Below are 18,400 nucleotides of genomic sequence, written 5' to 3' on the forward strand. Positions count from 1 at the left end.
TCTCTAGTATAAAAAAATAAACCAAAAAATACTCATTTAAAATTACATTATAAATAAAGCCTATGTATCACTGAGAAAAAAAATAATATATTGAAACAACAACCGAAAAAAAAGTTATGGCTGTTTAGGTTCCATGATAAAAAATAAAAAAAGTTACTGTGTCTGTCTGGTCAAGAAGGGGAAGAATGACCCAATGTCTTTTGTTTTTCTTGATATTTAAACAAGCCTTTTACTTTTTATCAGCTAATTGACTGCAGCATGGCGGTCCATGAAGAGGCCAAGGAACCTTCATTGTCCTCTGTATTGCCATGGATAATTTTACACCGAGTTATCAAGCATGAAGAAGAGACCTTACATTCCATGCGCCAAAAGTCCGATTTTAAGGAAGGTAATTGTTGAATTTGATGAATTGAAAAAAATTTAAGCACAATGGCTTCTTCTATTACTTTGCAGAAAACATGCTGATACCCAGAAAACTGATGTTTTTGAATATTGTTCAATATATACAGTTGAAAGAAAAAGTATGTGAACCCTTTGGAATGATATGGATTTCTGCACAAATTGGTCATAAAATGTGATCTGATCTTCATCTAAGTCACAACAATAGACAACCACAGTCTGCTTAAACTAATTACAACAAAGAATTAAATGTTACCATGTTTTTATTGAACACACCATGTAAACATTCACAGTGCAGGTGGAAAAAGTATGTGAACCCCTAGACTAATGACATCTCCAAGAGCTAATTGGAGTGAGGTGTCAGCCAACTGGAGTCCAATCAATGAGATGAGATTGGAGGTGTTGGCTACAGCTGCCCTGCCCTATAAAAAACACACACCAGTTCTGGGTTTGCTTTTCACAAGAAGCATTGCCTGATGTGAATGATGCCTCGCACAAAAGAGCTCTCAGAAGACCTACGATTAAGAATTGTTGACTTGCATAAAGCTGGAAAGGGTTATAAAAGTATTTTCAAAAGCCTTGCTGTTCATCAGTCCACAGTAAGACAAATTGTCTATAAATGGAGAAAGTTTAGCACTGCTGCTACTCTCCCTAGGAGTGGCCGTCCTGTAAAGATGACTGCAAGAGCACAGTGCAGACTGCTCAATGAGGTGAAGAAGAATCCTAGAGTGTCAGCTAAAAACTTACAAAAGTCTCTGGCATATTCTAACATCCCTGTTAGCGAATCTATGATACGTAAAACACTAAACAAGAATGGATTTTATGGAAGGATACCACAGAGGAAGCCACTGCTGTCCAAAAAAACCCATTGCTGCACGTTTACAGTTTGCACAAGAGCACCTGGATGTTCCACAGCAGTACTGCCAAAATATTCCGTGGACAGATGAAACCAAAGTTGAGTTGTTTGGAAGAAACACACAACACTATGTGTGGAGAAAAAGAGGCACAGCACACCAACATCAAAACCTTATTTCAGCTGTGAAGTATGGTGGTAGGGTCACCATGGTTTGGGGCTGCTTTGCTGCGTCAGGGCCTGGATGGATTGCTATCATCGAAGGAAAAATGAATTCCCAAGTTTATCAAGACATTTTGCAGGAGAACTTAAGGCCACCTGTCCACCAGCTGAAGCTCAACAGAAGATGGGTGTTGCAACAGGACAACGACCCAAAGCATAGAAGTAAATCAACAACAGAATGGCTTAAACAGAAGAAAATACGCCTTCTGGAGTGGCCCAGTCAGAGTCCTGACCTCAACCCGATTAAGATGCCGTGGCATGACCTCAAGAAAGTGATTCACACCAGACGTCCCAAGAATATTGCTGAACTGAAACAGTTCTGTAAAGAGGAATGGTGAAGAATTACTCCTGACCGTTGTGCACGTCTGATCTGCAACTACAGGAAACGTTTGGTTGAAGTTATTGCTGCCAAAAGAGATTCAACCAGTTATTAAATCCAAGGGTTCACATACTTTTTCCACCTGCACTGTGAATGTTTACATGGTGTGTTCAATAAAAACATGGTAACATTTAATTCTTTGTGTGTTATTAGTTTAAGCAGACTGTGATTGTCTATTGTTGTGACTTAGATGAAGATCAGATCACATTTTATGACCAATTTGCAGAAATCCATATCATTCCAAAGGGTTCACATACTTTTTCTTGCAACTGTGTGTGTGTGAATATCTATATATATATATATATATATATCTATATCTATACATCTAATCACTGTTTAGGTTTGAGATGTGAGATGGACACTATACGCAATGATTTAATAAACTGAAGCCCCCTGGTTTGTCAATTTCTCCAGTTTTTTTTTATTAATTTCTAATCTGGAAATTAATATTGCATTCTCAATGGGCACGAAGTCTTAAAGTGCCACTAAACCATACAAAAAATATAAATCACATAAATGCATTCAATGCATAGTTCTCACACCACTATGTCTACAAAGTGTTCCCCAAACTACTCTCATAAGCAGTTTAGGAGAGATCTTGCAGATAAAGCATTTTGGGGGTTATTTACTATATTAGGCGTATTTCTGGCACAGATTGCTGCGCAAAGGTTCTTTTTGTCGCAATCTGTGACTTTTCCCTGCTCATGCCAGGTCTACAAAAATGAGGAGGGAGGTTAACGGGCCAGTAGGCCTGTCTCATTCATTGTTTTGTACGCCTGTTTTAAATGTAGAAAATCGTGTAAATCTATACCAACAAAGGAGCTGGCGTAGATTTAGAAGGGGCGGTGGATCTGCCGAAGTTATGTAGAGGCTAGTGCCTCTACATAACTTCGGCAGATCCACTGCCAGCGCAGGGCCTTTAGACCAGCGTCTAAAATGCTGGTCTTAATAAATGACCGCCTTTGTCTTCCCCTAGTCCTACCCTATCTTTGGCTACAGAATGGCTGGATAAAAGAGCCTGACGTCACATACACCTAACGGGAAGTTCAGCCTTCACCAGACAGAAATGCTAGCAAATTGCGGATCTGCAAAACACTGGCACCGGCAATGTGCGTTCTGTATTTTGCGGACCGCACATCGCCGGCACTCTCATAGAAAATGCGTTTTCTTGTCCGCAGTTGTGGACAAGAATAGGACATGTTCTATTTTTTTGCGGATCCGCGGATGCGGACAGCACATTCCGGCTTCATTGAAAATAAATGCGTCCGCACCTGTTCTGCTTGCAGAACGGATGCGGACCCATTTTGCGGACTTGTGAATGGACCCTTAGGAGTCTCTCTGGCATTCAAGTAACATTCCTCAGTGTGTGGAGTGGCGGGGCTGCCTGTCTCCGGGAATTACAGTCACAGTGCTTAGAAGAGGCGGCCGTGGCAGATAGGATCAGTGACAGCAACGTCACTGGAGCACTGATCATCATGCCTGATCCTGGGAAGTAAAGTGGAGAGGGCCTGGCAATAGCAGGGAAAGCTGAACCTTTAGGAGTAACTACAACGCCCCCGTTGCTCCTAGAGGCTCATTTGCATATATTAAAACATCATTTTTTTCAGCATAGAGCCAACACAGATACCTTCAGCTGCCAAGCACACATGCAACAGGTCAGCCAGTTTTACAAATCTGCTTACAGATGCCCATTAAAAACGTTATTTTCATATTAATATAATCTAGTTCATTTTTGAGGAGATGTAATAATGTATTGCCTCCCAGTCTGAGACTAGTTTCTATGGGCAGCAATGTTCCTTTTTCTCTAAAGCAGTTTTGGTAGATGGGACCTATAAAGTATAATTGGAAGCACTGTAAAGGTCCACAAAGTGCTTTTTAAATTGCTGATGTTGACTATAGCTACAGCTACATTGGTATTCCAGAGTAAAGAGGATTTTCGACTTTCCTTCTCTATTCATGGGCTGCTCAGGGTGTGTTAAATTGTCTTATTTGAATTTAGTCGTCTAATTTGAAAATCTGTGCTTTTCATTGTAGAGGATTCAGGTACTCCACTGCTTCCGTCATCTCTTATGCTTCTCAACACAGCCCATGAGTATTTGGGCAGGAGGTCGTGGTGTTGTAACTCAGAAGGAGCCCTTCTCAAATTCTATGTGAGTTTTGCATTTGTGGATATTCATGGTTGTATTTGATGTGCTTTAAAACAGGGTGGATTTGATTTAAATCAAACTGATGTAAATCACGATTTAAATCACTAGTCAGTAAGGCTTGATTTAAATCATAGTTTTCTACATAAAGACTAATTCTTGCTGGTATAACTTATAATATGTAAGTAGATGAAGATTTTTAGAATGACAACTTTTCATATTAGTTTGATTAGGTTGATTCTGTATTCATTGGTTTGTGTAGAAGTTAGGATTAAGGTTTTTTTCTCAACTCTGTTCATGTTATAACATTTTTGCTGTGAAGAAGAGGCATGTGATCTCTGCTGAGTCAAATTCAGTTTTGAGAACTGCAAAAGTAAACCAAGCATCTGTGATAATATCTTGTAGGCAGAGAAACTGCCCAATAATCTTACAAAAACCTCTGGAAGAGCATGACATTGTGAATGGATTAATGGAATTTATTTACCAAAAAAATTAAACATATACAGCCTTATTCTACATAATTAAAAAACGAATCTTTATTTCATGATGGAATAACCTTTGGATGGTAATATATTTTCCTCAAAAAGCATTTTATATAAAAAAAAAATCCAATAAAAAAAAAATCCAAATTAAATTAATAAATTTTTTTTTTTTTTTAAATCATTGATTTTTATCCACCCTGCTTTAAAACCTTTGAAACTAGCAAGTATCTATGATGTCCACATTGTGTATGGGCAGCCTTATATTTGGTAGGAAATAATTGAGGTAAATCTATTCATTTTCATTGTGAGGTGACTTACCATCTAGTCCAAAAGCAAATTTGTGTTTATATTACTCCCCTTTGCAATTCTAGAAGACATTATGTAAACTGTGTTCTTAATGGAATCTCTCCTGTGATGAGCTAGGCAAATATTGTGTAGTATAGCTGGGGAAATGCAAATCTGCAACTTGAATAAGCAGCTTTATGATTATGGACAGTTTTCTAAAGAGCCTCTGTCAGCATGATCAACCCTATTAAACTAGGCATATTGTCTGGTAGGCTTGATCATGCTGAGTAAAAGGCTATATTTCTTTGGTGTAACTTAAAGGGAACCTGTCACCTCCCAAAACCATCCCAAGCCGCCAGCAGTGTGTTTCTGATGATGCCTTTCTTCCTGAAGGCAGATGCAGCAAAAGTACTGAAAACGTTGTTTTATCCCCTGCCCGGCGCGCTTCTCCACACATGATTGAAGTCACGGTAACCATGCCCCCTTCCCTGCCCCTTCACTGTGACTGACAGCGCTTATGCAGAGAGTTCGGCAAACCAGCTGAACTGCCAGTCACAGCGAAGGGGCAGGGAAGGGGATGTGGTTACCGTGACTTGAAGCAAGGAGGCCGCTGCCTCCTTGACTTCAATCATGTGTGGAGAAGCACGCCGGGCAGGGGATAAAACAACGTTTTCAGTACTTTTGCTGCATCGTCCTTCAAGAAGGAAAGGCATCATCAGATACACACTGCTCAATACTCTCCCCCTCCACTTTGATTGACAGGGCTAGACAAGGTAGCCCTGTCTTCTCATGCCACTGTGCCTACCAATAAGATTTTTTGTAAATATAATTGTAAATCATTGGTGGCAGTGTATTTGGGCAAATCATGCATTTTGCTAATGCTGTATGGCTCATATTTCGATGTATATGCTGATTGGTGGTGTTGTAGAAATATAAATAGTTGTAATCTGCTCTCCAATGTCTTTGTGTAAGGAAAGGTAAAAATCCCTCAACCACAGTCAGAGTCAGACACAGGTGTTACCATCTTGCTGAATTCTTGCTGAGCACTCCTCCTCCTCCTCCTGCCCAGTCTGTTTCTTTTATTTACTCACAAAAGGTGTAAAAGGGGCTGGCCCATGACAAGGATGCAGGAAGTGATGACAGACAGGAAGTGATGACATAGGAAGACAAGACACCATCATTTAGAATAACCTAGCCAGCTAACAAACACATGTATACAATAATCTACCATTACCACTGGAGTTAATTTTATCCAGCCTTGCTCAGAGATCAATGCCAGATAAAATTACTATGATCCTCATGCATGTTTATTTACAGGACAACGTCATTATCTCCAGCGGCTGATCAGGCGCACTAGAGACAACAAACGCACGTTCCTTTCATTATATTGTTCTCTTAACAAATGCATACACGCCAAGCCAATAAATCCGCTTCTTGCGCGGGGCCATAGCCGGCGTCCATACATCAGCCAACAAAACACTGCTCTGCTGAACACATCAGTCTACCCCGGCCCACAGCCCAGTGCTTAGCACATGGACCATTCGCTGACGGAGACCTCTGCACCCAGCAGCTGTGACAGGACATACACGGGAAGATATCCATTCCAATGGTTTACCCTGACACTGAGAGACATGATGACAATACACAATATATTAAATACACATCCTAATAAAATTTCCACAACAGTGGCTGTGAAGCCTCCACAGAGGAGAGCGAACGCTGTGCGGAGACAAGAGAACATTTAAAATCCTGTCGCTTCCCACATAGACTGCAATGATTGAACATTGCAGCATATGGGAGATTCAGCAAATGCCTATCAAGCCCTGCCACAGGCACAGCTGGATGTGAACTTTGCTGTGGCAGGCTCGGAGCCTTCAGAAGGCAGGAGGCTGCCATAACAACTGAATGGCTCCCTCGATTTCAGAAAGGGGAAAAGACAGCTCAGATGCCGTGGTCGAAATTGACCACTTTATCTGAGTCTATTAAATAACTCGGCCTCTGGGTATCTGCTGTGTAAAACAGCAAGCCTCTGGTACTTATTGCGTCCACTCAGGTTCTGAGCGGGCACCATCTTTGAAGACCCGACTTTTTGTCGAAGTTCCAGAGATAGCCGAGCACATGCCTGACCAACCACACATGGAATATGGGGCCCCCATTCTAATCTGTAGAAAGGGAATAACTTTATATTACTGTATTAGTCCTTTAAAGGGATATGTTTGGAATGGGCTGCAAATCGTGTTAAAAAAAACCAAAGCCTATGTTGTCCCCGCCGATTCTCATCGCTGTCCTTCCAACGATGCAAAGCTTCCCACTGCACACCACTTCCTTTTCCTGCCCTGACACAGCAGAAAATGACTGTGAATGATGTTAAGCGCGTCTCTGGTTGAGTTGGGTCATCGCTCCTTCTAGTGATTGGCTGTGCGGTATTCAGCAGCAGGAGTTCCGTCTGAGGAGTATAAGCTTTGTTTGTTTTTTTGGGTGTTTGCAGCCCGTAACAAGCCTATTTTTCCACTGGAATATCCCTTTTAAGTGTTATCCCATGACTAATGCTAAAACTGAAAATCAGTTTATTACATGCAATTGCAAAAGTGTTCAGATCCAGGTGCTGGTTTGAAAACTGTAAAATATTTTTCGTGGGACAACCCCTTTAAGGACTGTTAGCATTACTAGCCATTACTAGCTGATTTTAAATAATAGCGGCTCAAAACACCAATAATAAATAATACATCCTTCTTTTATTGCTCTATTTCTCTTATATGCTTCTTTAACACTGAAAGGCAAAAAAAAGTCTGCATAGTATAGAAACAGGTCTACTCTCCTATTAGCCAAAATGGCACAAAAATACTATGCTATTGGCTAATAGGAGAGATCAGAGAATACCCTGGTTCACTTTACATTCTTGCGTACTGACAATTTCTTCTTTGTTGGCAGTTTTCTGACATTTCTTTGCAGAATCCAACATTCTGCTGCTGTGTGTACTGTACTGTAATTGAATCCCATATCTTTCCTATGTGTATACAGTTACGTGTTCTGTTGAAAGAACTGGCGGCGTCCACAAAGGATGATTACCATCCCTTTAAGGAGGAGCTGGAGACTACACTAGAACAGTGCTTCTACTGTCTGTACGGCTACCCCAGCAAGAAGAGCAAGGCTCGGTACTTAGAGGAGCATTCTGTGCAACCGGTAACTGCAGGCATTTAACAATTAACTGGCATATTACTTATTAGCCTGGCACCTAAGCGTGTAGGCTCACCTTTGTACTTGTATATTTTAGCAGGGCAGCAGCAGTGGATTTAAATTTGTTATCCCTACAGTGCGAGTCTAAGGAGTTGTCCAGCACCTAAGTAGTGATGACCATCCTCAGGATGGGTCATGAAAGGGGTCATCCAGGAATGGATAATGATGACCTATCCTCAGGTTAGCTGTTTCAGGGAGCAGCCGGCTCCTGGCAACTCTCCAAGCACAGCGCCGTACATTGCACCGTCGCCATGCATGGTATTGCAGCTCAGCCCCATTCGCTTCAATGGGACTAAGCTGCAAATAGGCCATGTGACCGATCAACGGTGATGTCACATGGCCCAGTAAGAGGTCGCTTCTAACAGCTGATCAGCAGGGGTCTCGTGTCGGACCCCCTCTAATCTGATATTGATGACCTATTCTGAGGATAGGTCATCAATATTAATTACCGGATAACCCTTTTAATATCAGATTATGGGGGTCCAACTCCTGACCACCTTCATTTTGAGGGGATGAGCTGCAGAAAGACCATGTGACCAATGGACGTGAAGTCACAGGCTGAGCAAGAGGCCGCAGCATTTGCCGAGCATCTCTGGCCTTTCCAACAGCCTATCAGCGGGGATGCCAGGATTTAAACCCCCAGTGTTTAGATATTAAAGGGGTTGTGCAGTGTCAGGATATTGATGATCTGTCCTCTAGATAGATCATCAATATCAGATCGATTAAGGTCCCATTCCTGGCGCCCGGACCAATCAGCTGTTTGAAGAGGCCGTGGCGTTCTTCAAAGTTTACCTGTATTCTGTCTGCCTTATAGCGGCGATACAGGTTAATTACACTTTCCTCTCCCATTCACTTGAAGGAGGGCGTAATTACACTGCACCATTGCTACAAGGGAGACAGAACGCAGGTAAACTTTGAAGAGGATGCAGCGCTTAAACGAGCGGTATGACCTTTTCAAACAGCAGATCAGTGGAGGTGCCAGGAGTGGGACCCCCGCTGATCTGATGTTGATGACCTACCCTGAGCATAGGTCATCAATATCCTGAAAATGCACAACCTCTTTTATGTAAAGACCTATCCAGAGGACAGGTTGTCAATATTTAACACTGACCTTTGGCACTATGTAATTACATGGCGGTGTGCACCCTATTTCCCAGGATAACATTCATGGGTTTTCTCTCACTATTCTTTTCAATGCTATTACACCAGTAAACTGTAGTCATTATTACTTCTTTTATATGATGGAACAGAAGGTAAGAAATGGTCTCCTTGGCTTTTATGGAATTGATCTTTCTTATAAGGAGCAAAACCTAAAATATAATAGCCTATAGCTATATTTGCTCTTACAGATAAATCTGCAGGGCTAGAATTGCGGGTGACATCATGTGTAATTGCTCTAGACCTAAAGACAGAATGTCTCAGTAAGGTCCCTTTCTCTGCAGGTGGAGTTGCTCTGGGAAGATGCCCTCATTTTGTTTGACTATTTCAAGCCAAAGTCTCTTCCTGAATTTGACAGCTATAAAACCAGCACCGTCTCTGCAGACCTGGCTAACCTGTTGAAAAAAATGGCCACCATAATACCTCCCTCAGATAAGCCGAAGCTAAGAATGGACAGTGTGGCAGCTTACATCGAAGGCACAAGCAACAAGGTACAAGTTTAGTGCGTTCTTCTGACTTAAACCTCATTCACACATCAGTGTTCCACAGACGTGTGCTCCACGGACAGCACTTGTCCCCATTCATTTTAATGTGTGTATTCACACATCATTGTTTTAGCAAGGTCCGTGGGTCCATGTTTTAAGCACGAAAGCATGCTCTATTTTGTCCGTGTTCATGGATCAATCATGCTCATTAAAGTCTATGGGTCCGTGAAAATCACGGATGCAACAAAGATGCCATCCGTGTTTCAAGGATCATTAGGAAGAGATGCTTTAAAAATTAGTTTTCAGCTGTGCATTGTCAGTGAAACACGGATGGCACACGGACAGGAAAAAAACGGACACGTGGACCCAACACGGACCCTTCATGGACATCTTCACTGAGACATCACTGACCACCTTCTCACGGATTTAAGCATGGACGTGTAAATGAGGCTTTATTTTGTGCTTTCAGGACTGGATGATTCCCCCCCCCCCTCCCCCCCCCCCCACTACATAGTTTTTTTTTTAGAACTTTGTTTTAGTACTTTAGCACAATAAAAGCTTGTTTCACCAAAAATAATCTTTGTCAGTGCTTTCCAAGAACTAGGAGGTTCCTCAGATCCAAGCAGTGCCAGTGGGACTTTGGCTGTCAATCACAGCCTTACTTCCACTCAGGAATGTACTTTTACTTTGTATTTCATTTAGAAATGATATACTTTAATTTGCATCATGCATATTATTTTTGCTTGCTGTCACTAAATGGAAGCATAGTTCTATGTTTCCAGATACTGGATAACTCTCCTGATGTCTAGTGACATAGGTGAAGGGTTTGTTCAGTGAGTTAGGCCAGACACGCGCGAGCGAGTTGGATGCGATAAACTCACAGCGTCCTGACCTCCGCTCCTCTGACAGGATTGCACAGCATTATACCGATTTATACAGTCAGGTCCATAAAAATTTGGGACATCAACACAATTCTAAAATTTTTGGCTCTATACACCACCACAATGGATTTGAAATGAAACGAACAAGGTGTGCTTTACCTGCAGACCCGTCAGCTTTAATTTAAAGGTATTTACATCCAAATCAGGTGAACGGTGTAGGAATTATAACAGTTTGCATATGTGCCTCCCACTTGTTAAATGACCAAAAGTAATGGGACAGAATAATAATCATAAATCAAACTTTCACTTTTTAATACTTGGTTGCAAATCCTTTGCAGTCAATTACAGCCTGAAGTCTGGAACACATAGACATCACCAGACGCTGGGTTTCATCCCTGGTGATGCTCTGCCAGGCGTCTACTGAAACTGTCTTCAGTTCCTGCTTGTTCTTGGGGCATTTTCCCTTCAGTTTTGTCTTCAGCAAGTGAAATGCACGCTCAATCGGATTCAGGTCAGGTGATTGACTTGGCCATTGCATAACATTCCACTTCTTTCCCTTAAAAAACTCTTTGGTTGCTTTTGCAGTATGCTTTGGGTCATTGTCCATCTGTACTGTGAAGCGCCGTCCAATGAGTTCTGTAGCATTTGGCTGAATATGAGCAGATAATATTGCCCGAAACACTTCAGAATTCATCCTGCTGCTTTTGTCAGCAGTCACATCATCAATAAATACAAGAGAACCAGTTCCATTGGCAGTGATACATGCCCACGCCATGACACTACCACCACCATGCTTCACTGATGAGGTGGTATGCTTAGGATCATGAGCAGTTCCTTTCCTCCTCCATACTCTTCTCTTCCCATTACTCTGGTACAAGTTGATCTTGGTCTCATCTGTCCATAGGATGTTGTTCCAGAACTGTGAAGGCTTTTTTAGATGTCGTTTGGCAAACTTTAATCTGGCCTTCCTGTGTTTGAGGCTCACCAATGGTTCACATCTTGTGGTGAACCCTCTGTATTCACTCTGGTGAAGTCTTCTCTTGATTGTTGACTTTGACACACATACACCTACCTCCTGGAGAGTGTTCTTGATCTGGCCAACTGTTGTGAAGGGTGTTTTATTCACCAGGAAAATAATTCTTCGGTCATCCACCACAGTTGTTTTCCGTGGTCTTCCAGGTCTTTTGGTGTTGATGAGCTCACCGGTGCGTTCCTTTTTAAGAATGTTCCAAACAGTTGTTTTGGCCACGCCTAATGTTTTTGCTATCTCTCTGATGGGTTTGTTTTGTTTTTTCAGCCCAATGATGGCTTGCTTCACTGATAGTGACAGCTCTTTGGATCTCATCTTGAGAGTAGACAGCAACAGATTCCAAATGCAAATAGCACACTTGAAATGAACTCTGGACCTTTTATCTGCTCATTGTAATTAGGATAATGAGGGAATGACACACACCTGGCCATGGAACAGCTGGAAAGCCAATTGTCCCATTACATTTGGTTCCTTAACAAGTGGGAGGCACATATGCAAACTGTTGTAATTCCTACACCGTTCACCTGATTTGGATGTAAATACCCTCAAATTAAAGCTGACGGTCTGCAGCTAAAGCACATCTTGTTTGTTTCATTTCAAATCCATTGTGGTGGTGTATAGAGCCAAAAATGTTAGCATTGTGTGGATGTCCCAATATTTATGGACCTGACTGTAATGCTGTGTAACCCTTCCTAGAGTCTACTTAATTCCATTGATACAATGCTGTCAGTGTAATGCAATAGATTTCTGGACTCTCAGGGTTAGGGGCTCATGTGCCGGCCGGGCCCGTGCCGTGGAATTTACTTGGGGCAGTCAGGAAGGGGTTAATCTTCTAACTGGTTTAACTCGCTGACATTAAGCTGAGATCTTGAAAATGGTGAGAAATAAGATTGAAATTACAGTATATATATTTCCATAGAACAGAAACCCCCTTCAAATTTGGCCTCTCTATACAGAATTGTGGACCTATCTTGTTGGCAATGTTACTAATGTTTGCAAAGCTTTTGTCAGAAACGACAGCCTGATTTCAGCTTCATCATTGATATCTGAAATTAATTGCAGGCGCCACAACTCCCGGAAGGAGCAGAAGACTCACCTGAGGTCGTGAATGAGCTGTTTTACCTTATCGCTGACTACCATTTTAAAAACAAGGAACCGACCAAAGCCATTAAATTCTACATGCATGATATCTGCAAGTGTCCCAACAGGTAAGTAGTTTTTTTTTGTCTTTTCTTAAAATGTATATGTCCATTTATAAATGTTTCCGTATTTTAATGTTTAATGTCCTTGTTTACTTCCTACCATTCAAGGTTTGATTCTTGGGCTGGCATGGCCTTGGCAAGAGCAAGCCGTATCCAGGACAAACTAAACTCCAATGAACTGAAGAATGATGGCCCCATATGGAAACATGCCACTCCTGTACTAAACTGCTTTAAACGAGCCCTGGAAATTGATGCCTCAAACCTGTCCTTATGGATTGAATATGGCACAATGTCTTATGCTCTCCACTCGTTTGCTTCCCGACAGCTTAAACAGTGGGCGACTGAGCTGTCCTCTGAGGCGGTGGCACATGTGAGTTGCTATATGACGTTTTATAATACTCAAAATATACAATAATACTACGATCGTTATTTTAGTATACTTCAGCATGAAAAACGAGTTAATTTACTTTGTTACACAAATGTGAGACATTCTCTTTGCGTCATTATGATGGCAACCCCTGTAGAGTAATGTGCACGTCCACCCACAGAGCTGGTCACACATGCTGTGATAGCGAGAGAGATGCAGCAGAAAGGTCATGCCCCCTGATCTGTGATAAAGTGAGAGGAGCTGCAGCAGAAAGGACACGCCCCTGAGCTTGTAGCTTGGAAAGAATCTAGCTTAGCAACTAGAGCAATGAATGGGGATATCGTTGCCTCCATTTGTGGTACAGGGCTGGTTCTACTCTTTTTAGTAAGGTATTGTCATGTACTATATGATGTCTGATTTTCATTTCTTATATCAATCGTGTCATAACCCCTCTAAAAAGTTAGATGTAATCACACAGTAAAATACATTACCCAGACTACTTTGCACCAATAAGGCACTCCTATACATAATATAATTGTTGGACAAAAGGCAGTGATTTTATTCTAGTGCTTCTTCTAAAGAGGAAACGTGATCACAACTTCTATGATCTGTGTGTCAGATTTAGGCAAGAGGCTGCAGACATTATATCGTGTCTGGATATTTAAAGGACTTATCCCACAAACAGTATGTATTACCTGTCCACGAGACTTGTTGGGGATCCGACCACTGTAGACTCAAGTCAAACCCACAGTGATCCGACATTTATTACTGTGATAAATACTGCTCATGGTATAACCCCATTAATGTGCTGACACATTCGTTCTCAGATACGAGCAGGCATCTTGAATACACATCACAATAAATCATTTCCACAGAAAATTGCCGCCTTTGCTTCTTTGTTGGCAGAAAATCCTGGCATGTTTGGCAGATCTTGACAATTGTGGTCGGACTCACCAGCAGTAAAACCTAAAGAGCTTACTGTCCCTACATTGGACATATTGATTTTGTTTTAGTGAATATAAACGGTTTAAAAGGGTTTTTCTGTGATTCTCATATTGATGACCTATCCTCAGGATGGATAAAAAAGAAAATGGCTGCACACCATTATAAACATAGAAACATAGAATGTGTTGGCAGATAAGAACCATTTGGCCCATCTAGTCTGCCCAATATATCTGAATCCTATGAATAGTCCCTGGCCCTATCTTATATGAAGGATGGCCTTATGCCTATCCCATGCATGCTTAAACCCCTTCACTGTATTTGCAGCTACCACTTCTGCAGGAAGGCTATTCCATGCATCCACTACTCTCTCAGTAAAGTAATACTTCCTGATATTACTTTTAAACCTTTGCCCCTCTAATTTAAAACTGTGTCCTCTTGTGGTAGTTTTTCTTCTTTTAAGTATGCTCTCCTCCTTTACCGAGTTGATTCCCTTTATGTATTTAAAAGTTTCTATCATATCCCCTCTGTCTCTTCTTTCTTCCAAGCTATACATATTAAGGTCCTTTAACCTTTCCTGGTAAGTTTTATCCTGCAATCCATGTACTAGTTTAGTAGCTCTTCTCTGAACTCTCTCTAGAGTATCTATATCCTTCTGGAGATATGGCCTCCAGTACTGCGCACAATACTCCAAGTGAGGTCTCACCAGTGTTCTGTACAGCGGCATTATACATACAAACAATAGAGCTAAGAAATGGGGATCGGTCTAAATAAAAGTGGTATTATACCTACTATAAATGAGTCAATGGAAGCTCTTAGCGCACATATTTGATCAAACGTTTGTCGGGCCCATCTACCAGGCGTCAAGGTGGCTTCCGCAGATGGGTCCCTAACACTAGTATACTGCCTCCTCAGGATAGGTCATCAATACCTTACAATATCAGATCATTGGGGATCCACACCGATCAGCTGTTTGAAGAGGTTGCAGCGCTCCAGTAACCAACATTGTATAGCGGCTGTGCTTTGTATTCCAGCTCGGGTCCTTTCACTTGAATGGGACTGAGCTGCCCCTAGGCCATGTGATTGATGAACGTGACATGACTGGCATAGGAAGAGGCCACAGTGCCCACCAGAGTGCCACGGCCTCTTCAAACAGCTGATCGGTGAAGGTCCTGGGAGTCGGACCCTGTCGATCTGATATTGATGGCCTATCCCAAGCAACCCCTTTAAAAATCTCTGTCAGATGCTTTATCTACTGCTTCTATATAGTCTTCCTGTCATTTCAGTGAGGGGGATTAATCATTTCAGTATAATTAGGCTCCAAGGAAAGCTCTGCCAGACTAAATTTGGAGCAACATTTGGTCGATTTGAAGCTGAAAAGAAAGAAAATACACGAATTTGGGCACAGTCTTTGAAGTTACTAGCAGTTGTTGGAAAGATTGCTGATTTAGTATCCCTTAGTGGGTGATGCTATGGGTGCTGACAGTTTGTGCAGATTTAGATTGTATATTTAGATCAGAAGCTTCTCTGAATGTGATAGACTTTTATAGTACAGTGTGTCAGCGAGGTCGGAATTTGTCAGCGCTATATTTATGATTTACCAGAGATATCCTACTTGGATGAACCCTTAAAAGTTATAAGTAACTTTATAAAACGTCTTAAAGAGGACCTTTCACTAGAATAAAAAATCTAAACTAAGCATACAGACATGGAGAGCGGCGCCCAGGGATCTCCCTGCACTTACTATTATCCCTGGGCGCCGCTCCGTTCTCCCGGTATAGGCTCCGGTATCTTCACATGTTAGGCTCCACCCAGTGGAACCTGCCGGCGTCTCCTTCTCCCATGCTGTAGCGCTGGCCAATCGCAGCGCTCAGCTCATAGCCCGAGAGAAAAAAAAACCTCTTAGGCTATGAGCTGAGCGCTGCGATTGGCCAGCGCTACAGCATGGGAGAAGGAGACGCGGCAGGTTCAACTGGGTGGAGCCTAACTATGAAGATACCGGAGGCTATAACGGGAGAACGGAGCGGCGCCCGGGGATAATAGTAAGTGCAGGGGGATCCCTGGGCACTGCTCTACATGTCTGTATACTTACTTTAGATTTTTTATTCTAGTGAAAGGTCCTCTTTAAGTATGCATTTCTTTGCAATTGCACCACTCAGACATGTCATTATGTCATTCACATGACTTTTATGCTTTTTTTTTTTTTTTTATTTCAAATTAGTTTCTAGAAAACTCCTTTCCTATAGCATCAATGTTATACAGTATAACGCTGTGATTTATGGTCTTGATTAATATTAAGGTTATTGTTTTGCTTTATTTGCAGTTGAAAGAGCGTCGGAATAGCATGCTTGAGACGGCCAAGCAGTGTTTCACCTCTGCTTCCCTCTGTGAGGGAGACGGTGATGAAGAAGAATGGTTAATTCACTATATGTTAGGCAAAATCTGTGAAAAGCAAAAGGTGGCTCCAGAGTTGTATCTGCTGCACTACAAGCAAGCAGCACACTACCTGCATGAGGAAGCTGCTCACTATCCTAAGAAGATTCATTACCATAACCCTCCGGAGTTAGCCATGGAGGCTTTAGAGGTAAGAAGGGGTTAATATTGATTTTAATGGCTTTTCTCCTTAAAGCGGTTTTCCCATCTCAGACAATGGGGGCATATCGCTATAATATTCCCCTGCTGTCTGATAGGTGCGGGTGCCACTGTTGGGACCCACACCTACACCGAGAATGGAGCCCTGAAAGTTGTGGAGGGCGCACTTTGCATGCACAGCCGCCCTCCGTTCATTTCTGTGGGGCCGCCGAAAATAGCTGAGCGTCGGCCCCATAGAAATGAATGGGAGTGGTGGCCACGCAAGAGTGGTGCGCTCCCATTCAATACTATGAGGAGAGCGTTTGGTGGTGGCCGGACCCGGGGAAACCCGGGGTCCTCCAGCTACCATCTTCGCCATTCCATACTCGTGTAGGTGCGGGTCACAGAGGTGGAACCCGCACCTATTAGACAATGAGGGCATATCCTACTGATATGCCCCCATTGTCTCATATGGGAATGTGGCCGAAAGTGACCCATAGTTTAAACTTTGTTTTTATGTTAAATGTATTTTTGAAGAATTTTTGGTAATGTGATTTTTAATTTTCCATGTCATTATCTATAAAAAAAAAAAATCCTAAAATCTTCCAGTTTTCACACTGGCCACTAAGCCTAATTATAGCTTTACAGATCATTTTTCAGCAGTCACCTCATTATCATTACAGACAATTGCTGTGACAAATACCACCTCTATATATAATATATATATATATATATATATATATATATATATAAATATACAGAGAGAGAGAGATAAAACAGGATCTACCATTTGCAGTAGGTGATTCTCACAGCTTATCTACTCCCTCCTGACGTCTGGACAGGTCAGAGCATGGTTAGAAAAACTTGCCATAGAAGTCAATGAGGTCATCTCCTGTCCTGCTGTCCATGCCACCATGGGCCCTACTATGGCTCATGGTGGCTGCTGTAAAGCATATCTCTAAATGCGGTTTAAAAACGCTAGCATTCTCCGTTAGTCGCACAGAGCAACTAAGTTACCCAAATTCCTTGCCTCCTTGAAGGCATCTGTAGAGGAACGTGTGATGTCACACTGAAGATCGTTTTGGGAAAACCTGCTGGCTCCCCCACGTGTGTGCTAGCCACCGGGCGGGGCTGCGCCGCTACAGGTAGCAGCTGAACATTACTAGGACTGTGCATTTCTCTGTGCTTGGAAGGAACTCCAGGATTGTAGTAACAGCAAGTATATTGTCAGTATTATCATACTAAGCAGGTAGTCTCTCTGTCGGTGGTACGATCGGGATGTAAGGATGTAGTGAAATATATATGATTATCCAGGGATATACTCCAAATCAGTAGTTAGATTGTAAGAGGTCCGCATGAGTATTTATTATAGTGTTTTGAAGAAGGTTTTTTAATACAGGGTAAGAGGCAGGTACTGTATTTTAATACTCAGCAGCGACTGCTATAGGGTTGTATTTTATTTAATTTCTTCTTTAACTACTTCTCTTTGGTATCTAAGAACGGGAGCGCAGGTGTGATTTTATTCATTGAATACTTAGTAGTAAGAAACACAAGTAGCGGCACTCACCATAATGTTCACTTAAGGTGCGCGAAACGGCTGTTGCCTGGTTTTTGTGCAGTGCCTGTGTCCGATCCTTTGTTACTTCCAATAAAGCTGCAAAGTGAACATTATGGGGAGTGCCGCTACTTGTGTTTCTTACTAAGTATTTATATGAATCTTTTGAGCAGAGCACCACCGAATATCGCTTTTGATCCAGTGCTGA

At 42.0% G+C, this 18,400-nt stretch overlaps 1 protein-coding gene across 6 annotated transcripts in view; it reads left to right on the top strand.

Moving 5' to 3' along the window:
- The window catches only part of CABIN1 (calcineurin binding protein 1), a 196,786-nt gene that overhangs the window by 78,097 nt on the left and 100,289 nt on the right, over positions 1-18,400 (top strand). For all 6 annotated transcript variants that reach the window (XM_040416393.1, XM_040416396.1, XM_040416397.1 and 3 more), the window contains exons 18-24: positions 244-388; positions 3,888-4,003; positions 7,786-7,947; positions 9,444-9,650; positions 12,618-12,763; positions 12,866-13,127; positions 16,390-16,650. In XM_040416393.1, the coding sequence (XP_040272327.1) occupies positions 244-388; positions 3,888-4,003; positions 7,786-7,947; positions 9,444-9,650; positions 12,618-12,763; positions 12,866-13,127; positions 16,390-16,650 (1,299 nt within the window). The remainder of the gene's footprint in view (positions 1-243; positions 389-3,887; positions 4,004-7,785; positions 7,948-9,443; positions 9,651-12,617; positions 12,764-12,865; positions 13,128-16,389; positions 16,651-18,400) is intronic.

This window comes from Bufo bufo, chromosome 2, assembly GCF_905171765.1.
Source record: "Bufo bufo chromosome 2, aBufBuf1.1, whole genome shotgun sequence".
Taxonomy (NCBI): domain Eukaryota; kingdom Metazoa; phylum Chordata; class Amphibia; order Anura; family Bufonidae; genus Bufo; species Bufo bufo.